This window comes from Mustela nigripes, unplaced genomic scaffold, assembly GCF_022355385.1.
Source record: "Mustela nigripes isolate SB6536 unplaced genomic scaffold, MUSNIG.SB6536 HiC_scaffold_148, whole genome shotgun sequence".
Taxonomy (NCBI): domain Eukaryota; kingdom Metazoa; phylum Chordata; class Mammalia; order Carnivora; family Mustelidae; genus Mustela; species Mustela nigripes.
The window spans coordinates 8,204,158-8,226,599 of NW_026739562.1; the positions used below are offsets into that span (position 1 = coordinate 8,204,158).

Sequence of the window (22,442 nt, forward strand, 5' to 3'; positions counted from 1 at the left end):
ACTCCCGATGTCCCCCATCCCTAGGTAATAAGAGAAAGGAAAGGTCCTTCTAACTAGTGGAGAGGAGGCAGGGGGTGCAGGAGGGCTTCTGAGAAGAGATGTCTCATATTCTGAGGGCTCCCAGGGTGATTTGGAGCTATCCCTGCCTTGCGAGGATGACTCTGGGTGACACTTTCCTGGAGGAGGTGACTAGATGCCTGACCCCCTGAAAAGAGGTTCTGACATTTGGGGGGTCGTTGCAATGTTTCACAGATAAATTTCCGCTGTAAGCCGTCTTTCCGTGAATCAGGCTCCAGGAATATCCGTGAGGTAAGTGCCTAGGGTAGTCACCGGTAAGGAGGCCCCAAGTTTCCTGAGTGGACTTTCCAGCGTCTCCAGAGTGCCATTGGGGGACTCAGCCCCTTTGAGGCTACTCTGGGGCCCAGGGAGGTGCAGGGCTGAGGCTCAGAGAGGGTCTTGATGGGGAAGGTGTGGCTGGCCCCACCTGCAGAGAGGGGGAGGCACCGCCTGCCTCCTGCGCCTCCTTGCTCTTCTGCCCCCACCTTGAGGCCCTGGAGAGAAGTCTCCAGCCACTCTCCCCTCACGCACGCTTCAGAGAGCTTCCTGCTGCAGCCCCATACCTCACTAGCGTGTTGGGGGTGCCGGCCACACTCAGGCCTCGCGCCTCTCCACCCCTCACTCCAGTGATGCTCTCTTTTCCTCCACCAGCCAACCTTTGTGCGGCACCACTGGGTACACCGGCGACGCCAGGATGGCAAGTGTCGGCACTGTGGGAAGGTGAGGCTCTGCCCGGGGAGGTGGGCTGGCCCGCAGCCCCCCGGACCTGACCCCTGCAGCCCCTGAGCCTCAGGCCGTGTGTCCAGTGTGACCTGCCCGTTGCTGACGGTATCTCGTGCGTGCAGAGTCCTGGGGCTCACTCCCAGCCTGGCCGAGGGCACCAGTCAGTCCCAGAACACCCAGGTCTCTGGACGGAGCAGGAGAGCAGGGAAGAAAGCGAGTTTCTGGTGCAGTGTATCTGGACTGCCCAGAAGCCGTGCGATCGCCCTCTGAGAATTGTGTAGACAGCCTCGTTTGGTGACTGAGCACAGTATGTGTTGAGCCCCTGTTGGGTGCTGAGCCCCAAGTCGGGTTATGAGGTCCCTGCCTTCCTGGAGGAGGATGTGGCTGAAGACAGACTCTGTGGGCAGTCTTCCTGAGCCCAGTCCACAGTGTGGTGGTCACTTACTCATCATCTGCTTCTGCTGTTTCCCTCAGTAAGCGTAGGCTGTAGGAGGTCTCGGGGCTTCGCTCCTGTTTCCTCTGCTCACTTCAGTGCCGCGCACAGGGCCCAGCACACAGCAGGCCCTCAGTAAACATCCATGGAATGAACAAGGGAATGAATGTGGCAGGTGCTGTTAAGAAGTGTGAAGCCCTCTAAGCATATACTGGCGGGCCTTGGGGTCAGCAGGGGGGGATTCCCACTGGCAGGAGTTAGCTGTGACCCCTTCTAGCAGATTGGGTGTGGGCACCCAGCTCCTTGGAGTTAACTTCAGAGAATTGCAGGCCTCCCTGCTCTGGAGGCTTATTCGACAATTGTTGTAATTTTAAAGAATGGGCTCAACTTCCCTGGGTGGAGAGTGTTGGCCACGGAGGAGGGGCTGGGCCTGCTGCTCTGGGTCTGGCCACTGGTGCCCCAACTACCCTCTCCACCCTAGGGCTTCCAGCAGAAGTTCACCTTCCATAGCAAGGAGATTGTGGCCATCAGTTGTTCCTGGTGCAAGCAGGCCGTGAGTGGTGCTCGCCCAGCCCCCGGAGGCTGTTCCCTGGGCGGCATTAGGTGGGGGCCCCCCCGGCTGTCAGCTCAGGCCCAGCTCAGTTGCACCCTCCCCGCCCCCCCCAGTACCACAGCAAGGTGTCCTGCTTCATGCTGCAACAGATCGAGGAGCCGTGCTCCCTGGGTGTGCACGCTGCTGTGGTCATCCCACCCACCTGGATCCTCCGCGCCCGCAGGCCACAGGTGAGTCCTGCCTGCACCCGGGACACGCCCGCACCCGGGACACCACCTCCACACGTGGGCACTGCCAGCCGCCCCCACCCACCTGCCTGTCCCCAATGCCCTTGCTTCCCTTCCAGAATACCCTCAAGGCAAGCAAGAAGAAAAAGAGAGCATCCTTCAAGAGGAAATCTAGCAAGAAAGGGCCAGAGGTTGGTCCTGGGGCTGACTGGGCCTGTTTCTTGAAGTACTGAGCTCCCTGGGCCAGTGCAGCCACTGGTGGGCTCTGGGCCCCAGAGGAGGGTGGGAGGCCGGATCCAAGGTGCCTCTCTGTGGCCAGGCCCACCTTAAGGTCTGCCCGGGCGGCAGAACGGGAGGGGGCACTGCCGAGAATGGGGGTGAGGTCTGCCAAACTGGGGTAGAGTCTTACAGTCTCTCTGTCTCCAAGGAGGGCCGCTGGAGACCCTTCATCATCAGGCCCACCCCCTCTCCCCTCATGAAGCCCCTGCTGGTGTTTGTGAACCCCAAGAGTGGGGGCAACCAGGTACGCATGGCTGCCCTGCTCCGCTCCATGGAGAGCCTGCAGGGGAGGAGTGGGCTCAGGCTCCGCACCCCTCCTCCTCACCACCCCCTCCTCACCCCTGCCCCCATCCCCAGCAGCTGCTCCCAGGTCCCATTGCAGCTTCTGCCCCATCCCTGTGACCCAGAGACAGGAGCCTGTCTCCACCCCTTGGCCCTACTGGGCCTGGTTCCTATAGCGTCCTTCTCGGGTGCTGCTCTCCACTGCGGCCAGCAGGCCCTGACTGACTCCCCTGGTCCCCTGCAGGGCGCTAAGATCATCCAGTCCTTCCTGTGGTATCTCAACCCCCGACAAGTGTTTGACCTGAGCCAGGGAGGCCCCAAGGAGGCGTAAGTGCTTGCTGCGGCCCTGTGGAGATGGTGGGGAGGGCTTGCCCGGCACAGGGGCTCAGTCCCACACACCTTGACTCTGTTCCGTCCTCTGGCTCCAGGCTGGAGATGTACCGCAAAGTGCACAACCTACGGATCCTGGCGTGTGGAGGTGACGGCACGGTGAGTCCTGTGGCCGCTCCTCGGGCTGCTCAGGCGAGGGGCCGAAGCCTGGACCACACGGGTCTGACCCGGCCTCTTCTGCTCTGCCCCGGCCTCTTCTGCTCTGCCCCTCTCCCTCCAGGTCGGCTGGATCCTCTCCACTCTGGACCAGCTGCGCTTAAAGCCCCCGCCACCTGTTGCCATTCTGCCCCTGGGCACTGGCAATGACTTGGCCCGTACCCTCAACTGGGGTGGGGTAAGAGCCCACAGGCGGGGAGCGGGGCAGGGGTGGGCTGAGCGGCTGGGGGGCCCTCTCCCCTGGAGAGGTTCAGTTCCTGCCTTGTCCCACCAGGGCTACACGGATGAGCCCGTGTCCAAGATCCTCTCCCACGTGGAGGAGGGCAACGTGGTGCAGCTAGACCGCTGGGACCTCCGCGCTGAGCCCAACCCCGACGCGGGGCCGGAGGAGCGCGACGAGGGCGCCACTGACCGGGTAGGCTGGCCAGGGCCAGTGTGGGGGCGGCCGCTGTGGGGGCAGCAGGGTAAGCGTTCTCCCCTACTTGCCGGTTCTGGGGCTTTGGACAAATCTCTTCATTCCCCTAGACTTTCATCCTCTCCTGGGCAATGGTAACAGCGGTACCCCCGCAAGCTAGCCATTATTCAGCTACTGGGCAGATAGTTCCTGAATATCCACCACATGCCAGGCACCATGTTAAGCACCGAGAAAACAAAGTCCTCGTCCTCATGGAGCTCCTCCAGAATATGGCACTTTGGGAAGAAGTGTTGGGGGGTGGTTGGAAAGCCGGGGAAGAGAGTGCCTGCAGGGCCCCAGGCGTTTTATATACTGGGCACTTGAAGGAGCCCCATGGATGCTGGGAGCTGAGAGGGCAGACCCTGAGGCAGGCTGCAGGCTAGAGGGAAGAGCTGTTAACTGGGAAAAGCTTCCAGAACTGCATGGACCGAGCCAGCCTGGTGGCCCCTGGCCCTGAGCAAGCCAGAGCAAGGAGGTAGCTGTGAGGTCCAGCCCTCATGCTGGGCCCTTGACCTTTTTCCAGCTGCCCCTGGATGTCTTCAACAATTACTTCAGCCTGGGCTTTGATGCCCACGTCACCCTGGAGTTTCATGAGTCTCGAGGTGGGCAACCACTTGCTGGGAAGGCATCAGGAGGCTGGAGAGGGGGGCATACAGGAGGTTCCCAAGAGGGTCAGAACTTGCCCCCGGGCAGTTCCCAGCCCTCTATCCTACCCCAGCCTGGGAAGCCCCAGCAGGTCAGACTGACTGTCCCCTATTTCTTGTCGCCACCCAGAGGCCAACCCAGAGAAATTCAACAGCCGCTTTCGGAATAAGATGTTCTATGCCGGGGTGAGTCTGGGGTCAGCTGGCAACAGGCACCCTCCTCTCACACCCCCCCCCCGGCCACTCCCACTCCCTCCCCATGCCCACTGTTCTGCCGCCTGTACACCCTGCATACGGGTCTCTGCCGGCCCACGGGCCCCTGTCGGCAATGGTGAGAGAAAGTCCCTGTCACCAGATGGTGACGCCCTCTGTCTCCCACAGACAGCCTTCTCTGACTTCCTGATGGGCAGCTCTAAGGACTTGGCCAAGCACATCCGAGTGGTGGTAAGTGGGCCAGGCTGGCAGGCAGAGTGGGCGGGCCTGGCGGGGAGGGAGGCCGCCTCGGCACCGGTACACATCCCACACCCGCTCCCTGTTCCTGCCTGCAGTGTGACGGGACTGACCTGACCCCCAAGATTCACGACCTAAAACCCCAGTGCATCGTTTTCCTGAACATCCCCAGGTGAGGAGGGGAGGCTCTGTGTGCGCCCCGATGTGTCCAACCTGCACGACTGTCCTCTGAGGGTCCTTGTGTTGCCGTCCCCTCCAGGTACTGTGCAGGCACCATGCCCTGGGGCCACCCTGGGGAGCACCATGAATTTGAGCCCCAGCGGCACGACGATGGCTACCTCGAGGTCATTGGCTTTACCATGACATCCCTGGTGAGTGGGCCAACATGGGACTTGCCTGGAGCCCTGGCTCTGTCCCCACAGTGACCAGGAACACTGGCCCAAGATGGAAAGGTGGGGGGACCACGAAACTTCCCTTCACCAGCCAAGATGGGAGAATTCATTCTCATCTCTCTAGCTGGCGTCTCCCCCTCTTTCTCTGACCAGGGTCTCTCTCTCCCCTCCCGTCTCTGGGGGGAGACTCTCTGGGGGGCTACTGTCACTGTGTTCCCTGGCTGGAGCATCCTTGCAGAGAATGGAGCCCGGGGCCCCACTAACCCTGCCCCGGTTCCTGACCTGAGCCTTCTGCACCCACAGGCGGCGCTGCAGGTGGGCGGGCACGGCGAGCGGCTGACACAGTGCCGTGAGGTGGTGCTCACCACGTCCAAGGCCATCCCGGTGCAGGTGGACGGTGAGCCCTGCAAGCTCGCAGCCTCACGCATTCGCATCGCCCTGCGTAACCAGGCCACCATGGTGCAGAAGGCCAAGCGGCGGAGCGCCGCCCCCCTGCACAGCGAGTACGTTCCCCTCCTGGCCACCGCCACTCTGCCCCTCTCTCGAGCTGCGGTTTCCCCAGCTGGACAGGGGCCTCCGCGTCGCTGTGCCTCGGGGAGATGGGGCGGGGCCCCTGGGTGCGGCGCCCAGCTGAGGACCCTTCCCGAGTGCCCTCTTGCCGCCCACGCCCCAGCCAGCAGCCCGTGCCCGAGCAGCTGCGGGTCCAGGTGAGCAGAGTCAGCATGCACGACTACGAGGCCCTGCATTACGACAAGGAACAGCTCAAGGAGGCCTGTGAGTGGCAGGCGGGCAAGGAGCCACTGAGGGCCCTGAGGGCGGGGCAGGGGGCTGAGGGGGAACAGCCAGCTGCTGACGGCCTGCTCTGTCCCCCAGCCGTGCCGTTGGGCACTGTGGTGGTCCCTGGAGACAGCGACCTGGAGCTCTGCCGTGCCCACATCGAGAGGCTCCAGCAGGTGAGGGGGTCAGGAACTGGCCTGGTGTGGGCCCACCCGCCCTAGTTTCTATTCTCTGCCAACTCCTGGCCTTGGCTTCTCTCAGCAGGAGCCCGAAGGTGCTGGAGCCAAGTCCCCTACCTGCCAGAAACTGTCCCCCAAGTGGTGCTTCCTAGACGGTGAGTGCCAGCTCCTGGCAGTCCTGGGTTGTGTCCTGCCCCCTCCCAAAGGGCTCCTGGTGGGGTAGCAGACTCTCGAGGCCTGGATAAGGGCCTCCTCCCACCTCAGACAGCTCTCTGCTCCCTCACAGCCACCACTGCCAGCCGCTTCTACAGGATCGACCGGGCCCAGGTGAGCAGCTTGCGGTCGTTCAGGCCAGCCCAGGGGCCTCTCTACCTCTGGCCCACAGCCTCACAGACGGGTCCACTTGTTGTCCTGCTGGATGGAGCCCGCACATCTGCTCCCACCCGCACATAGGATGTAGTCACGCTGCCCACAGGCACAGGGAGCTGGCATGCCCAGAAAAGTCTGGCTGGGTGGGGGCATGGGCTTTGGAGCACAGGGGCCACCCAGTGAGCTCCAGAGGTGGAGGCACTTCTGGCCAGGTGCTAGGTGACCCAGGCAGAGGCTTAGCATGGGAAGGAGCTGGGAAGGCAAGGGGAAGAGAGACTGGCAGGGTCCCCTCACCCAGCTTCCACCTGCGGCTATCTCTGCTCCTGGCGGAGGCCTTTCCGGCCTGGCTGCGTCTGCACTGCCCGCATCGGCTACCCTGGGAGGTCCTGACTCTTGGCCCCTGACCTCCCCACCCACAGGAACACCTCAACTATGTGACGGAGATCGCACAGGACGAGATTTATATCTTGGACCCTGAGCTGCTGGGGGCATCGGCCCGGCCTGACCTCCCAACCCCCACTTCCCCCCTCCCCACCTCTCCCTGCTCACCCACACTCCGGTGAGTCCTGCGTCTCCTCCAGCCCCCTGGCTCGAAACCCCACCTACAAGCCGGTACCTCCTGACATCCTGCCTTCGGCGCCAGACATGTGTCCGGTGTCCTGCTAGCTGCTGGGTCCCTACAGACCTTCCCTGATGGAGTCACTGGCAGAGAACCAAACCTTCCCAAAGCTGCGCTGGCTGGAGACCTGGGCTCCCCCTCTGATCTCTCTTCTGCGAGTCCTGTGTGCTGTCCCCCAGCATCCGAGCACAGCAGCCCGGGCTGGAGCCTCCAACCTCACGTTCTTCCCCACTGCCCGGTGCCGTGCTCTTCCTGGCCCTTTGTGGCCTCCAGGGTGCTGGCCCCTGCCCTTTTCTTGCCACCTCAGAAAGGTCCCCCATTTCTCGCCAAGCTCCCTGCTCCACTCAGGCCTCAGCTTGGGGGTTCCCTCCCCAGAGAAGTCTCCCCAGGAACCCCAGCTGACGTTGCTTGTGAGATCATACCACCCCAGTGTCTTGTGCTCTTCGTAGCCCTTCCTGCTCTGAGAAGGCCTGATTTATGTGTTGACTTGTGTGTCTCCCTCACTAGAATGTAAGCTCCGTGAGAGCAAGCTCTCCGTGTGTCGTGTTCTCTGCTGTGTGGCTGGCTCCTGGCACAGGGCCTGCTCTGTAGGGGGCACTCAATAAACTTGACAGAACACAGGGCACCCCCTGGTGGGGGGGTGACAACGGTCTCTGGGTCCCATCTCATCCTGCTCTGCTTGCAGGTCACTGCCAGGGGATACGGCGCCCCCTAAAGGTGAGGCCTAGCCCTTCTCCCTGGTCCGGGGTGGAGGTGGAGCCCACACACGCAGCCTGCTGCAGCCACAGCCCGCCAGAGCCCTGGGGTCACCCCACCCCCAGCCTAGCGTGGGCTCCCCAGGCAGACCCACACGTGGGGCCGGCACATCTGTGCACCCACGCAGGGTCGGGTCTGCAGCCCCCGAGTGTGACGGCAGGTGTTCTGTGCAGGTGAGGAGCTGATTGAGGCTGCCAAGAGGAACAACTTCTGTAAGGTACTAGCCAGGGCTGGGCTTCTCTGCCCCGTGGCCCCGTGGCCCCATGGCTCTGCAGCTGCAGCCGGGAGGTCGCACCCAGGGAGGTCAGGGCCTCTGGGTGGGGCCAAGTTAGTCTGTGAAGGAGCTGTCATCTGTGATGGGATGCCCCTCCACAGGGTCTCCGTGGTGATTGCCGCATTCCGCCTTGCCCCCGTCTCCCTCACAGTGTCCCTTCATAGAGGCTTAGCACAGTCTGCCTTTCCCCAGTATTCAGGAAGGAGCGAGTCTTAGGGGATCCACCGGCCCCGGAGCTTGAGGGTCTGTCCTCCTGAGGAGTCCAGAAGCCCAGGGTCTCTCCCCTGCACTCCAGAAAGACCCCCCCACACACCCCGAGGGATGATGTGTGTGAGCACCCTAGTGTCAGGCCTACGACCTTTGTGCACTGGGGGACATTTCTGTGGCTGGCAGGAAAGTGGCCCAGAGGAGCCCCAGCCCTGCTCTGTCCCCTGCCCTCAGCTCCAGGAGCTGCACCGAGCTGGGGGCGACCTTATGCACCGGGACGAGCAGAGTCGAACGCTCCTGCATCATGCCGTCAGCACGGGCAGCAAGGATGTGGTCCGCTACCTGCTGGACCACGGTGAGCTGGGCCACCAGGGGGCCTGGGCTAGGGCCAAGGCGGGAGGCTGCCAGTCTTCTCTGACTGCCCTGTCCCCTCTCCTCCAGCACCCCCAGAGATCCTTGACGCTGTGGAGGAGAAGTGAGTATCTGGGTGTGCCAGACTGGAAACTGCCCCATCTTCCAGCCCCTCCCACTCAGCGGGTCAGAGCCTAGAAACCCTGCCAGGCACCATCCCTTGCCCCTCAGCCCCAAGCTCCCTTCTCTGATCGCCCACTGGAGGCAGACAAGAGGACCCCGAGGACAGGACGGGGGTCCACAGCCAGACTGTTTCCACAGCGGGGAGACCTGTCTGCACCAGGCGGCAGCCCTGGGCCAGCGCACCATCTGCCACTACATCGTGGAGGCGGGGGCCTCCCTCATGAAGACGGACCAGCAGGTGAGCAGCCATGCAGGGCGTCCACCTGGGCACAGGGCAGCCCTGTCCCCAGCTCCTGCCCTTGTGAGCAGGAGCCATGGAGAAGGGCTGCCTTTTAGGACTGGAAGCTGTTCTTTAACCAACACCGTCTGGATTCTGAGAAACCTGAGCCCACGGTGCAGGGGGGAGGGGGTGAAGGCGGGGGGGGGGGGGGGGGGATGGAGGGCCCATGACTGCCTGTCCTTTGAAGCATTTCCTCTCCTCACTGGCCACCTGGAGGGGAGGTCCCCAGCCATCTCCCGAGGCCCCAGAAGTGATGCCTGCTGCCCCTCCGCCCCCCACCCCAGGGTGACACTCCCCGGCAGCGGGCGGAGAAGGCCCAGGACACGGAGCTGGCCGCCTACCTGGAGAACCGGCAGCACTACCAGATGGTCCAGCGGGAGGACCAGGAGACGGCTGTGTAGCCGCGAGACCCGCGGCCACCAGAGGGGGAGCCCCCCATCGCCCCCTCACTGCCACATTCCAGTCGGATGACCACGGGGGGACCCGTGCCCCAGGGAAGGAGCCCCGTGCTGCCCCCTGAGGAGCTGCCCAGGCTAGGGCTGGACTCTGAGGAGCTGGGGTATCTCACCTGTGGCCTGAGGCCTCAACCTGACCCCGGGCTGACAGGGGAACAGGAGCCTGCACTGGACGGAGCAGGCCTTTGAGGGGGCTGGGGCTGGACCACTTCAGGGCGGCCCTCACCCTCCCCACCACGGGTGCCCTCCCTGGGCCTTGGGCTACAGGGGGAGGGCAGCGGGGCCGGGGACCCTGTCAGAGAGCCTTCGGGAAGAGGGTTACTAAGCCACCGGGTTGGTGAGGGCCCTGCCTGAGCCTGGCAGCCTGGGCCCATCTCCTGCCTCATCCACCCTCCCCGGGAGCTTCCTCCCGGAAGCGCAGAACCTGCCGCGTTTGCGCCGCTGCCCCGCTTGGTGCCCACCCCCAGAGACCCTCCCCGTGTACCCAGTCATTTAATCACCGCCGACTGTGTGGCCTGGGGGTTGGAGTGGGGGCTCTGACATGTTTACAGCTGGGTGTGACTCAGTAAAGAGGATTTTTTTCCTTTCTGCTCTTCTTTACTTGCGGAGGAGGTCTTCCAGAAGCAGCGGGGTCTGGTGGTGGGGAGGCTGGACACCCCGGACCCAGACTCTTTTCTTGTGTGTGTGGAGGGGGGCGTTCCTGGTTCGCGTTTGGGGGTGGGGTCTCAGGGCCTGCCCGGGACCTGACCTCTGCCTGGCTGCGCGGCTCGGCGGGGCCGGGGGAGGAGCTGATTTCCTCTCGCTTCCCGCTTCCCGCAGGGACGACAACAATGAAAGTGAAAGAGAGGTGGGGCGGGGGGCGAGGCCTGGATTCTTCGGCCCACTTGCCCTGTGGCCCTGGGCAAGCCCCCTCCCCCAGGCCTCGGTTGCTTTTGCTGTTTAGGGGATCGGGTGAGGTGATCCCCCAGGTCCCAGGATTGGAAGGAGTGGGCATCTGCAGCCGCCGCCTTGGCTGGGTCTGGAACTTCTCAGACGGCTCTTGTCAGCTCCCAAGCCTCACCAAATCCGAGCCTGAGGGCTCCTCCTCCCCCAACTTCCCCCAGCTCCCGCCCCCGAAAACCTGCGCTCCTGAAGGGCGCGGCGCGGTCCGCGTCCCGGAGCGCTTTCTCTGGGGCTCCCCGTCCCAGGCTCCTCGAACACTCAGCGGAGCGGCTCCCTGCACACTTGGTGAAGCGACCCGAGGTGGGGCTGGCGCTCTGTCCGCAGCACCTAAGGGGGAGCAGAGAGCCGGTCCTCGACCGGGTTAAACAGTCATCCGGGGACGGAGCCTCGCACAGGCTGGAACGCAGGCCCCGGGAGCGCCGGTACCCGTGACACCCCCGGAGCTCCGAGCTCCCTCCCAAGTCCCCATCCGCTCGGGCTTCCCTCCACGGGAAGAAGGGCGGGCGTCCATCGGGGAAAGAGAACGGCCCCAGAGGAAGGGGGCAGAGTCGGCGGCGGAAAGCTGGGGCTGGGGCAGGGCCCCGGGGAGCCTGGACAGGACAGGGGCCTGGGGCCGGGAGACCCCGGGCTCGGAAAATCGGGGGCAGGCAGAGCCCGCCGTCTGGCGGCCCGGGCGGAGCGAACCGGAGTTGCGGGGACCCGCGGCGGGAAGCCGGGGTAGAAGCGCCGGGGGGCGCAGGGCGGGAGCGGAGGCGGGGACGCCGGGGTCGGGGGGCGGTGCGGGTTTGAGGGGAGGGGGCGGGGCGGGTCCTTCCTCGGTGGGGATGGGGGGCGGGAAGGGGGCGGGGGCCCATGTGACCGGCTCAGACCGGTTCTGGAGACAAAAGGGGCCGCGGCGGCCGGAGCGGGACTGGCCCGGCGCGGGAGGGAGCGCAGCACCGCGGGCAGCGAGCGAGTGAGCGCGCGGGGGCCCCGGCGGACTTGCAGCGGCGACCTGGGCCCTTCGCCAGCTAGGCCCCGGCCAGCCTCGGGCCCCGGGGGCGGGGTGGCGGTCCGAGCTGCGTCCTGAACTCCAGGCCGCCCCCAGCGAGACACTTTGGGCTGTGCGCCCCGGCTAGCGGCGAGGGGCCGACCCCAGAGCCCTCCCGCCGCCGCCGCGGCCCGTGGGCCTGGAGAGTGGGGCCGGGGGTGGGAGGTGCGCGCGTGCGGCGCCCCCGTGGGGAAGGGGGCGGCAGGGGGACGCTGACCCGACATCTCCCCGCAGGATGCATCACCGAGGCTTCCTCCTCCTCGCCCTCCTCACCCTGTTGGCGCTCACCTCCGCGGTGGCAAAAAAGAAAGGTGATACGGGGTGTGGGGGACTGGAGGAGGGCTGGAGACCGGCGGGTGAGGCCGGCAGCCTCGGGCCTGGCCGCCGGCATTCCGAGGCCGGGACCCCAGGAAGCGGTCCCCGAGTGAGTCTGAGCCCCGTTCCCCGTGCGTCTTAGACAAAGTGAAGAAGGGCGGCCCGGGGACCGAGTGCGCGGAGTGGGCCTGGGGGCCCTGCACCCCCAGCAGCAAAGACTGCGGCGTGGGCTTCCGCGAGGGCACCTGTGGGGCCCAGACTCAGCGTACCCGGTGCAGGGTGCCTTGCAACTGGAAGAAGGAGTTTGGAGGTGAGGTGGGGCGCAGGCGGAGGGAGGGCTGGGGGTAGGGTGGGGGCAGCCTCACTGAAACTTGGGCAGGTTTGTGGCCACCACTGGGCCCCCAGATCTGACCCAGGGCGCTCTCCCTCCAGCGGACTGCAAGTACAAGTTTGAGAGCTGGGGGGCGTGTGATGGGGGCACGGGCACCAAAGCCCGCCAAGGCACCCTGAAGAAGGCGCGGTATAATGCCCAATGCCAGGAGACCATCCGCGTGACCAAGCCCTGCACCCCCAAGACCAAAGCCAAGGCCAAAGGTCAGGGAACTGGTTGGGGTTGGGGGTGGTCATTGCCGGGGCCCTCCACAACCAGTGAGAGGGAATGGTTAAGCCTAAAGTTCTGGACTGTGGCGGGTGACTTCTTGACACCTCTGCCCTATGCTTTTCCTCTCCGTAGAGATGCCTTAGATGGGCAGGTACTGAGGGTGAGCCACAGAAGGTGCTCAAGGATTATCAAATCCTTCTGGCCGGAGTGGAAGTACAAACTCATTTGGTTCTGTTGGAGCATTTTGCTTGGGAGTCAGGGAGTTGTCCCAGAAGGGCTTGGCTTTGTCACCTCTCCAGCCAGAAGAAACATTTGGTCAGCTTGGGTCCTTTCTAGTATCAGAACTTCCCAGTCCCAACTCCCACCACCCCCTAGCTCATTGTCAATTCACAGCAGCCTAGAGAGGCCATCAGGGCAGAGGTGAATCAGCCCACCTTGTTAGGTGAGGAGGTGGAGGCTGAGGGCCCCTGGGACCAAGAACTTGAAGATTTCCCGAGCCCAAATGAAAGTGTCCCAAGTCCGTGTGGCATCAATATGGCTGCGCTCTCCCTCCAGCGACCCGGTCCGCTGATATACAGCCACTAGGGGGCAGAATTTTCTCCCTAATGTATATACTGGGGGTCTCTACCAGGTCACCTGAACTTCAGGTGACTCTGATAACACGCTATTTCTTGTTTTACAGCCAAGAAAGGGAAGGGAAAGGACTAGCAGCCAGGTCTGGATGCCGCGGAGCCCAGGGCCGGTGCCCTCCCTCCCACAGGCCCAAGATCTAACCTACCAGTGCCTTTTGTCTACTCATTAGCTTTATCAATCATACCCTGCTTCTTCCCTTTCAGTCCTCTGCCCCCACCCCCAAGTGTCCCAGATGGGGAGGGACAGGGGATTGTGGACAGCTTGAGCCTCCTGCCCCAGAGGGATGTGATTCCTGGTACCCCCTTTTGTTCTTCCCCACAAAGATGCCATTACTGAGAAATAAATAAACAGTCGTGTTTTTGTTTTGTTTTGTTTTTTTCCCAATAAAAGCTTTTCATTTAATATATAAAAGCCCCAACCCAGGGAGTTTGCTGTGGTAATTTGTTGGGGCAGAAACTTGGGAAGGAACGGGAAGGCGGTAGGGATGTGGCTTTCAGGGGGCTGGGGGGCTTGGCGGTGAGTGCTCCCCAGAGCTCATGGAAAAAGCAGGAAGGTTATGAAAAATTGCTTTCAGGGCCCTGACTGACTCCTGAGAGGGTGCCCCCTCCAGTCCCCTGAGCCTTTCAGTCTGGTCTTTGGGGGGGAGGGGCACACCGGAGCTGGGAAGCCAGAAGGCTCCCTAGAACGGACACTCCTCATCTCAGCCACTCTCAACCAAAGGTCTTTTGGTACAGCCCACTACCAATAGAAGGTTCTATCCATTGGGAGAGGAGATGGGAGCTGCTTGCCTGAACCCTGTGTGGGTCAAGTTGGCCCCCATTCTCCCCGGCAACCCAGGCCTCCCTCACATGCTGCAGAAGCCTGCTGGGAGGGTGCTTTTCAGAATCGGGGGGCCTCTGCTCCGCACGGGACCGCAGGAAGCCAGACCTCCACTCCTGAGCGTGAGATGCTGACCTCCTAGCTGCCCCATCCTGACCATGACCAGGACAGTGCTGGGGTTGGGGGAGGGATGGAGAGGGGAGAGGGGGGTGCCTGAGAGCCCAGAAGGGCCTGGCCTCCAGCTAGCCCACCCGCCCACCCAACCAGCACCTGGCCGAGTAGCTGCAGCGAGGAGAGCGCTCTGCCCCTGGAATGGGACCTGGGAGGAGGGGCTGGGCCTACATGCAGGGTGCAGCGGGGAGAAAGCACCAACTACAGCAGAATGGAGGGACCCTACCCCTCCACTCCCTTCCCAAGCCTCCTTTCCCCAGCATCGGCTCCCCTGCTCCTCCCACAGGGATCCCCGGCTTCTGCTCCCCCCAGATGTCCATTCTCCCAGCCACCCGGTTGGTCACAGTGGGCCAGGTGCCCCAGAAGCCCAGTGACTCCCAGCAACCTGAGGCGGGCCAACAGGGGGGGGGGGGGGGGGCAGTCTTGCTCCAGATGCTTCTGGGGCTGAGCCTCCTGCCTGTGCTGAGTGGAGATCTGGTCTGTCCGCATCCTGCCACAGCTGCTTTCTGAGCCTCACAGGGCTCTCGGGGACCTCAGTTCTCTTCAGTGAACAGGAAGGCGGAGAGACACTTCCAGATTTCCAGACCTCTCCGCGACCACCACAGGAGGGACCACCCCCCCGTGACCACCCCCGCGGCTCAGCGCACACACGCGACCACCAGCACCTCCTGTGGCGCCTCTGCCCGCCTACCTGGCTGTGCCGATGTTCCTATACTGGCACAGCAGCAGGTGCCGGAAGGTCTTTTTAAAGGTGGCGTTGCAGAGGGCATAGCAGGCGGGGTTGATGGTGCTGTTGACGTAGCAAAGCCAGTAGCCGATGGACCACACCGTTTCGGGGATGCAGCTGTGGCAGAAGGTGTTCACCAGGACCATGACATTGTATGGCGTCCAGGTGAGGATGAAGGCCAGCAGGATGGCGAAGATGGTCCGAGTCACCTTGCGCTCCCGGGCCGCCATCTGGCGCTTCTTGCGCACCTGGTTGCGGGCAATGCTGGCGAACTTGCGGGCCACGTTGGCCGCCGGACGCATGCCCGCGGGCGTGGCCGGGACGATCTCGATGGCTGTCACACACTCATTGCCAGTCTGCTTCGTCACAATCTGGATCTTGGACCATTTGGAGGCGGGGTTGAGGGCCCGCGGTTGGAGGGGAGGGGCGGGCACGGCCGGCGTGGTGGCCTCCGCGGTGGACAGCTCCGTGGGGGGCCGTTCCTTGGTGTTGTGTGTGGCGCTGCCTGAGCTGGACTCATTGGAAGTGTCCTTGTCGGCCATGGGGCGCGGTGGGGGCGGCAGGGCCGGGGGAGGGGCCTCCTCCAGCTTCCCGTTGCGCAGTTCCTCGGGGCCCGCGTCCCCTGGCGGGGCCTTCTGGAGGCTCTGCTTCATCAGAGGGCTCTTGAGGAAGGCCAGGGTCTTGGCCTTCTTCTCCTTGGGGCCTTCGGGCCGGTGCTTGTGGACTCGGCTGCGACTGGCCAGGGAGATGTGGATGTAGAGCACCGTCATGATGACCACGGGCAGGTAGAAGGCAGCAATGGCAGTGCCGAAAGTCACCGCCGGGTTGGACAGGAACTGGATGAAGCATTGGTTGTCTGGCACCGTCCTCTTGCCCACCACAAACTGCCAGAACAAGATAGCGGGTGCCCAGAGCACGAAGGACAAGACCCAGGCGGCAGCGATCATGAGGCCTGCCATCTTGGTGGTGCGCCGGGCTGGGTAGGTGAGGGGCTTGGTGACACAGAAGTAGCGGTCAAAGCTGATGATGAGGAGGTTCATGACCGAAGCGTTGCTCACCACATAGTCCAGGGCCAGCCACAGGTCACAGACCACGGCGCCCAGAGGCCAGTAGCCCTTGATGATGTACACGGTGTAGAGGTTCATGGAGAAAGCGCCGATGATGAGGTCGGCACACGCCAGGCTGAAGAGGAAGTAGTTGTTGACTGTCTGCAGCTGCCTGTTGACCTTGATAGAGAGCATCACCAGGATGTTGCCCACGACAGTCACCAGGCTCAACGAGCCTGTCACCGTGGCGATGAATACCATTTCCACGGTTTCGTAGCGGTTATGCGTGGACGTGACCAAGCGCACAGACTGGTTGCCCGAGCTGCCATTGACTGGTGTGATGTTCGCCATTTTGGTTAGCCAGGGCAGCCAGGCAGGTGTCTGGAGGAGGAGGGAGAGAGGAAAGGGTGAGCTGCTGAAGGGGTTTAGAGAGGTAACGGGAGGTGACAGAGGAACATTGTCCTGTGGGGCCTTGGAGAACTCCGCCCATCACTGGCTCGTTTCTTCACCCATTCATCACATATTAAGCGCCTACTGTGTACAGGCACCGTCCTGGGGGCAGGAGTTATAGAAGTGATTGAGACAAGATCCCCACCCTCACGGAGCTTCCAGTTTGATTGGGGCAGACGAACGTGCAAACCACAAAAAAAAAAAAAGAAAGAAAGAAAGAAAGAAAGAAAGAAAAAAAACCTGGAAGGAAAACAAGAGGGCAAATGGTATATAGTGGGTGAGTCAGAGGACAGACAGGGATGCTTCCTTGTTGGGTGATCAGTGAAGGCCTCTCCAAGGAGGGGATCTGGACAATGGCAAGGAGGCAGCCATGTGAAGAGTCACGGAGGTGGCTTAGTCGGGGCAATAGCCAGAGCAAAGGCCCTGGGGCACATATGGGGTACAGAGAGAAGACCAGTGTGTGCAGGCCCCAGAGAAGCAATGGGGAGGGTTTTCAGTGGTCCCAGACGTCAGCATGTAGCTCTGGTCAGGAGGGTTCATTCACCTCCTCAGTCATTTTGTGATCAAACATCCTGGGGGACCTGTCCTCCATCCTCCTAGATGGCACTGGGGACACAGGCAAGAATATATATTAGCAGTTAAGACTTCTCATCTACTAATAATTGTTGGGCACTTTACTTTCTACCAACATTAACTAACGTCTTCCTCACGACACATCTGTGAAGTAGAAACCTTTATTTTTCACTACTTCCAGGTGAGGAAACTGAGGCACAGAGATACTAAATAACCCGCCCAAAGTTCCACAAGTCCTTGACGTCCTGCTGCTGCCCCAGAACCCTAAGGGTTCTGGCAGAGGGAGACCTGAAGAGCCACAAGAGCCGGTGAGGCCACCTCAGGGAAGGCTCCGGGGATGACCGGGGTGGCCTGGAGTGGGGAACCACCAAGGACGAGGAGAGTGCCGTGTAGAGGGCCCAGAAAGGTACATACCAACACAGCCTCCCCTCTCCGAGCTCCCCCTCCCAGCCCCAGGGTGTGTGGGGGGGCACTCAGTGCAGGGGTGGTAGGGACCATCCACAGCAAGGGGCTGAGGGAGGACCAGGAGGAGTCAGAAGCCGAGAGGGCCTGTCAGCCAAGGAAATTCACACAGGGCTTCCAAGGGGCCGGCACCAGCTCTCGGCCCAACTGGGGACACAAAGGGGCCTCAAAGTGTCCCAGAGGGAAGGGGGGATGTGGCAGGGGAGCCTGTGGCCACCCCGAGGGCACCCCCTGGCCCGCCAGTACACATGGAGAACATCCCGTTAGGGCCCCCCAAGCACATGGCCCCTCCCCTGAGCCTGTACCCCCCTCCCACCCAGGTCCCTCCTCATCTCTCCCCTGCCTTCCTCTCCCATACACGTGAGGGAGGCCCACGCCCAGTGCGCTATGCCAGGGCAGCCGTTCAGCCCAGCCTCCTTCACACCCGCCAACACACGCACCATTACACACGCACACGGGCCCCGTCGCAGCCCCGCCAGCCCCGCGCGCTGTCGTATACACAACGTCTGTGTGTGACAGAGAGGAAGAGAGAGGGCGAGGCAGCCAGTGTGGAGGAAGGAGCACTCACCCAGCAGCCCAGGCTCCAAGGCCAGCAGGGTCCTGGCTCTAGACCAGCCACCTCCCCTTCCCACCTCTCTCTTTCTCGTTTGCAAAATAGAGAGGACCCGGTCCCAGACCCCTCCCAAGAAGCTATGGGGACCAGCAACTGAACTTTCCATCTGCCGCAAGAAAATGCGCCAGAGGCTAGAGGCAAGGACCAGGGTGACCCATCCCCGGCCCACGCCTGGCCTCAACCCCTCTCATTCGCCTCTGCAGACCCAGACCCTGCCTCCTGGCCTGGCAGTTCACAGTCGCCTGTCCAAATCCTTGGTTCTCAGGAGGAGAGGCTCAAAGAGGGGTGTTGCCATTTCCAAGGTCACACATGAGTCAAGGACAAAGGCTAAAAACCAGCCTCTCTGGGGTCTCTGACAGCCGCATTTCATCTTGGAGAGTTTCCGGTGTCTCCCTCTGAGCTGGTAGGGCAGAAGCACCTAGCAGGGAGGGCTGGCCCTCGCCAGGCAGGTGCAAGCCGGTGCAGGGTGGGCAGGATGGATCTGTCCGCCAGCTCCAAGGAAAGCCCCATCTCAGCCTCCCGGGGCCAGGACACGGGCCAGCGAGATGGGAATGGGGCCAGAAGTCCCCAATACGAAAAACATAGGAGCCCTGGTTTATTGAGTGTTAACTAGGAGTCAGGAATCCTTCTGAGTTTTTTCAGCAGATTACCTGGTTTAATCCCTACAGATTCCTGATAAGGTCCGTACTATTAGTATCCCCATCTCACTGAGGTAACTATCTTCCTACAGATGAGGATAATGTTAATTAACTTGCCCAAAGTCCTCCCGTGTGTAAGGGGGAAGGGCTCAATTAGAACCCAGGAGCCACCTTCTCAACCCCAACCTGTCTCAGGTGGATTTCCTGCCTCTGCTGTCCACTGCTCAAAACCAAAGAACTAAGGGTCCCTTCCCACTCCCTGCTGGTTCCTCCACTTAGCTTTCCCAGAAGAGAAGAGACCTCTTATCTCCATGGGGGACAGACATCTTGTCTCGGAGATGACAGGTGGTTTAGTTCCCCTCTGGGTCCGCTAGGGGAAGCTGCCAGCGGCAGAAAGGGTGAAGCATGGTGCCTTGCCGACTCCCGCCCCAGCATCTTTCTGAACCCCCCCACCCCGCACCCCACCTGCCCAGCACACATTCTGATAGCAACCCTCTCTGGGGCCTCTCTCTGCCATCCAGGCCCGCCGGAGATCCGGGAGTCGAGCAACCGCTGCCCAGGGCTGTGCACACCGCTAGATGGCAATGTCGAGCCCTGGGTGCCGGCTCCTGACTCCCGGCGGGCGGCGGCTCTTCGCCGCCGCCCCCAACTCCAGTGCGACCGAGAACACAGAGGAGGCTCCAGGGCAGGGCCTCCCAAGGGTAGGACGTGCCCGCATCCCCCAACCCCACCCCTTTGCCAGGCCCTGCCCGCGAGCTGCCCTCGTCGCCGCGCGGGTTCAGTGGTGGGAAAGTTAAGGGCGCCGGGCTTCCACCCGGCCCCGCCGAGCAACGTGTGGGCGGGAAGGCGAGTGCGAGTTCTGTTTGTGTGTGATTACTGGGGAGCGCGAGTAGAAGCGAGTAGCTGTCTGCATGTGCGTGTGTGCGCGCTCGGCCACGCCTGGATACCAGTGGGCCCTGTGCGCGTGAGCAGGCCCGTGCCATGTGGACACGTGCTTGTGCATGCGTGCGCGGGCCCGGGGTGCTGTGGTCTGGGGAATGCACACGATTTGGGTATGCCTATACCTGGGAGTTTGTGCACAAGAGCAAACGCAGAGCCCACAGTAGGTGACCTGCCCGGGTTCAAACGGCCCTGCCAGGAGACCTCAGTTCAGACTTCCGCTGTCTGAGCACAGAGAAGATCCAGTCTAGAGCCAGAGTCTGAATCGTGCCTGTGCCCCGCTCGTGGGTGGGAAGGGGTCGCGGCTAGACTACAATCTGGGCTGCGACGGGCCTCCTGACCTTGGGCATCGTCTCAGCCAGCGCCCAGTGGTGTATGGGTCCCCAACGCTGTGGCGTGGTGTCCCAGCCTGGGACTGACTTCTGTCGAGGGGCCTCTGCTGGAGTCGCCCCACTGGCCTTCCAGGATACCAGGCTCAGCAAAGCGTGCTCAGGAGGATTATGGTCAAAGGGTGCCCAGTCTGCCGGTGGGAATATACCGGCAGCACCCCCAAAACGGGGAGGCCCAGCCGGGGCTTAGGTCAGTTGAGTGTAAGATTCATTCCTTCCCACACTTCTAACCCTGCACCCCGCCGGAGAGGCACCATCTGGCCCCAGCGGCTAGAGTGGGCTCCCGGTTTCTCGAGCTCTGGGCCTGGGCGGACCTCGAGGACCGGGTTGGGAGTTATTATTGGGCTCTTCTGGAGGCTCCTCCAGGTCCCCTTCCTGGTCAATGGGGCCCTGGCTTTCCGGTGCCCCGCCCTCCCCCCCAACCCCCTAGCACGCAGTTCCTGCAGCCTCTGGGCGTGGGCACCGTGCTTTCCCGGGTTCTGGAGCCCCCCCTTTTCCGGACGAGAAGGGAGCGCGTGCTCTGGACGCCGTGGGGAGGGGGTTGGGGTGTGGGTCCTTGGTTCTTAGGCATTGACTTTAAGGTTCCAGAAAGGCTGTGCCCCTGGATCCGTCCCTGGGGCGGGAGAAAGACTCAAGAGTTCACAGGAGGGAAAAGGGGCTCAGGGAATTCGCCGGGGACACTGCGCCTGACACTTCCGCCACTGGGCCCGGGGCTTGGCTCCGGCTCTCCCGGGCTCGGAGCCTGGGCAACAGCAGGGGGTAGTCCTAGAGTGGGGGAGGGGCGCCAGGGGAGGGGGGGGTATCTCCGTCGGGGTTCAAGGTCGCGGATGGAGGACTTCATGGACCGGAGTGGGCTGGCAGCGCCGGGGGTTGGGGGTGGGGAGACGGGCGGGAAAAAGGCTCCTTAGGGCTCCGGATCCTGGCGCCCTCCAGAGCTGCCCGTGGGAGGACTGGAGTGCAGGGTCCCGCCCCCGACGGCTGCCCCTGGCGCCTTGAGGGCTGTGGGCGGGTACCCCTCCCCCGACCTCCTGAATGTCCATTCCTTCCCAGAGGCGCACCTGGAGAAGCTTCCGAGACTCCGGGTCTTTCTTCCCGCGGGGCCCCTCACCCTCGGGCTCTGTGCAGCTCCAAGCACCGCGGTCGTCCCCAAAAGGGCCTGGGGCCCCGTCCCAATGGGACGAGTCTCCGGGAAGCCTCAGAGGGTCCGGGAGCCCCACGTCCTTCTCCCCCAATCGAGTCCCCCTGCCCCCGCGCCGCCGCGTAGTCACTTACCAGACACCTCCGCCCCGGTCCCCTCGCACCTGACAGACGGCGGGACCAGCGGGCGGCCCGCGGGCCAGCGGGCGGGGCGCGCGGCCGGGCCGCGGGCCGGGGGCGGGGACGGGGTGCCGAGGGGCGGCCCCTGCTCCGCCCGCAGCTCCCGGCGCTGTGGCTTCGACTCGCGCTCACGCTCGCACTTTTCCCCGAGCCGCGTGATGTCACGGGGAAGCAGCCAATCCTAGTGGGGCCGCGCCGCCCGCCCCGGGCCGGCCACCCAACTGAGACGCGCGGGGGGCACCACCCGGGGCGTCGGGGACCCCAGCTACGAGCGCCCCTCACTAGAGCCGGCCGGCAAGCTCCCCGCTCGGCCACTGTGGGGGGACCGCCCCCGGCTGGCAGTACTGCTTAGCAGGGGGGCGCTGCCCTCCGGGGAGGCTGGGGTGTTGGGGGGGGTGGGGTGTCCGCGTTGTCATGGGGACGCGGCGCCCCCTCGCGGGCTGGGGAGGGAGCTGGCAGCCCCGTCTGGCTCCGCTCTCCGCCTCCGCTCTGACCAAGCACCCGGGACCTGGAGGTGGTCTCGCGCCCCGCCTGGACCTCCCTCCCTACCGGGCCCCGCTCACAGTGGGACCTCGGAGGAGCGAGTGTTTGACCCCAACAAGAGGTTACGGGTGGGTGGGGTCGGCTCAGCCGTCACGGTTCCGTCGGGGCAGAGAGCTGAGGGCCGGCAGCTTCCAGCCTCAGGGCCGCTTGTCGGCCGCCGGGCTGTCAGAGAGGAGGGGCGCCGTCGGGGCCTGGGAAGGAGCTGGAGAGAGAAGACAGGCAACAGTCCGCCAGGGAGGGAGGAGCCCGCCCACCGCACACAACACTTGCCCGGCCCCCGACCACCGCCGCCCGGTTCCCGGCTCCCGAACTTCAGGCCCGGGAAGGGGTGCGCATCCCCTCTTCGGCCCCAGGATGGGACGCGCCGCCCAGGCTGCCGCGGCCTGGAGGGCAAGTTCACCGATGCCTGTGAGGGAGAGCTGAGTGCCCAAGGTCACCTGGGGCGGAGCCCGGAGCGAGACCCCAGAGGGCGAGTGGTGTCTTGAGGTTTCCGGGAACCGCATGGGTCGAGGCCTGGAGACTTGGGACCTTGCTTGTGCGGAGCGGAAGGGGAGGGCCCGGGAGTCCGCGACTGGGGCGCCCGCGAACGGGTCCGGTGACTTCAGCACCTCGGAGAGCTCCACCTCTACCCTGACCTTGTAGGCTCCGCACCGCAATACAGGGCACCCACATTTCTGACACGACCTTTCCTGGGGCCAGCCGGGGTCCGACTAGTTGCTCCCCACCCCCACCCCACGCCCAGGC

The 22,442-nt window shown here is 63.4% G+C and overlaps 3 protein-coding genes across 17 annotated transcripts in view; 2 read left to right on the forward strand and 1 right to left on the reverse strand.

Annotated features, from left to right (window-relative positions):
• Nucleotides 1-10,078, forward strand: part of LOC132008377 (diacylglycerol kinase zeta) — a 42,430-nt gene extending 32,352 nt beyond the window's left edge. For 6 of the 11 annotated variants that reach the window (XM_059386906.1, XM_059386913.1, XM_059386912.1 and 3 more), the window contains 27 exons: nucleotides 253-309; nucleotides 709-777; nucleotides 1,695-1,766; nucleotides 1,880-1,996; nucleotides 2,113-2,184; nucleotides 2,421-2,516; nucleotides 2,799-2,881; nucleotides 2,983-3,043; nucleotides 3,165-3,278; nucleotides 3,375-3,515; nucleotides 4,078-4,156; nucleotides 4,329-4,384; nucleotides 4,580-4,642; nucleotides 4,747-4,820; nucleotides 4,908-5,019; nucleotides 5,344-5,543; nucleotides 5,714-5,814; nucleotides 5,914-5,993; nucleotides 6,082-6,151; nucleotides 6,283-6,323; nucleotides 6,785-6,924; nucleotides 7,670-7,701; nucleotides 7,914-7,957; nucleotides 8,456-8,576; nucleotides 8,663-8,696; nucleotides 8,894-8,993; nucleotides 9,320-10,078. In XM_059386906.1, coding sequence (XP_059242889.1) covers nucleotides 253-309; nucleotides 709-777; nucleotides 1,695-1,766; nucleotides 1,880-1,996; nucleotides 2,113-2,184; nucleotides 2,421-2,516; nucleotides 2,799-2,881; nucleotides 2,983-3,043; nucleotides 3,165-3,278; nucleotides 3,375-3,515; nucleotides 4,078-4,156; nucleotides 4,329-4,384; nucleotides 4,580-4,642; nucleotides 4,747-4,820; nucleotides 4,908-5,019; nucleotides 5,344-5,543; nucleotides 5,714-5,814; nucleotides 5,914-5,993; nucleotides 6,082-6,151; nucleotides 6,283-6,323; nucleotides 6,785-6,924; nucleotides 7,670-7,701; nucleotides 7,914-7,957; nucleotides 8,456-8,576; nucleotides 8,663-8,696; nucleotides 8,894-8,993; nucleotides 9,320-9,436 — 2,346 coding nt within the window. In that variant the 3' untranslated portion in view covers nucleotides 9,437-10,078. Of the gene's footprint in view, nucleotides 1-252; nucleotides 310-708; nucleotides 778-1,694; nucleotides 1,767-1,879; nucleotides 1,997-2,112; nucleotides 2,185-2,420; nucleotides 2,517-2,798; nucleotides 2,882-2,982; nucleotides 3,044-3,164; nucleotides 3,279-3,374; nucleotides 3,516-4,077; nucleotides 4,157-4,328; nucleotides 4,385-4,579; nucleotides 4,643-4,746; nucleotides 4,821-4,907; nucleotides 5,020-5,343; nucleotides 5,544-5,713; nucleotides 5,815-5,913; nucleotides 5,994-6,078; nucleotides 6,152-6,282; nucleotides 6,324-6,784; nucleotides 6,925-7,669; nucleotides 7,702-7,913; nucleotides 7,958-8,455; nucleotides 8,577-8,662; nucleotides 8,697-8,893; nucleotides 8,994-9,319 lie in introns of all 11 variants that reach the window. The other 5 variants (XM_059386905.1, XM_059386909.1, XM_059386910.1 and 2 more) reach the window with 1 other exon arrangement.
• Nucleotides 10,079-10,478: 400 nt separating this feature from the next.
• Nucleotides 10,479-13,374, forward strand: LOC132008380 (midkine). Of its 4 annotated transcripts, none has more exons than XM_059386917.1 (5): nucleotides 10,479-10,732; nucleotides 11,697-11,773; nucleotides 11,920-12,087; nucleotides 12,210-12,371; nucleotides 13,061-13,374. In XM_059386917.1, exons 2-5 carry the CDS (start codon nucleotides 11,698-11,700, stop codon nucleotides 13,084-13,086), a joined length of 432 nt encoding a protein of 143 aa, XP_059242900.1. In that variant the 5' UTR covers nucleotides 10,479-10,732; nucleotide 11,697; the 3' UTR covers nucleotides 13,087-13,374. The 4 variants fall into 4 exon arrangements, with proteins under 4 accessions (XP_059242900.1, XP_059242901.1, XP_059242902.1 ...); XM_059386918.1 differs by lacking the exon at nucleotides 10,479-10,732 and adding an exon at nucleotides 10,778-10,854; XM_059386919.1 differs by lacking the exon at nucleotides 10,479-10,732 and adding an exon at nucleotides 11,033-11,149.
• Nucleotides 13,375-13,457: 83 nt separating this feature from the next.
• LOC132008379 (muscarinic acetylcholine receptor M4) lies at nucleotides 13,458-21,195 on the reverse strand. 2 transcript variants are annotated; one of them, XM_059386914.1, is made up of 2 exons: nucleotides 21,111-21,195; nucleotides 13,458-16,155 (listed from the first exon to the last, which is right to left on the reverse strand). In XM_059386914.1, the coding sequence occupies exon 2, from the start codon at nucleotides 16,123-16,125 to the stop codon at nucleotides 14,689-14,691; it is 1,437 nt and encodes a 478-aa protein (XP_059242897.1). In that variant the 5' UTR covers nucleotides 16,126-16,155; nucleotides 21,111-21,195; the 3' UTR covers nucleotides 13,458-14,688. The 2 variants fall into 2 exon arrangements, with proteins under 2 accessions (XP_059242897.1, XP_059242898.1); XM_059386915.1 differs by lacking the exon at nucleotides 21,111-21,195 and adding an exon at nucleotides 20,897-20,919.
• Between the last annotated feature and the right edge of the window lie 1,247 nt (nucleotides 21,196-22,442).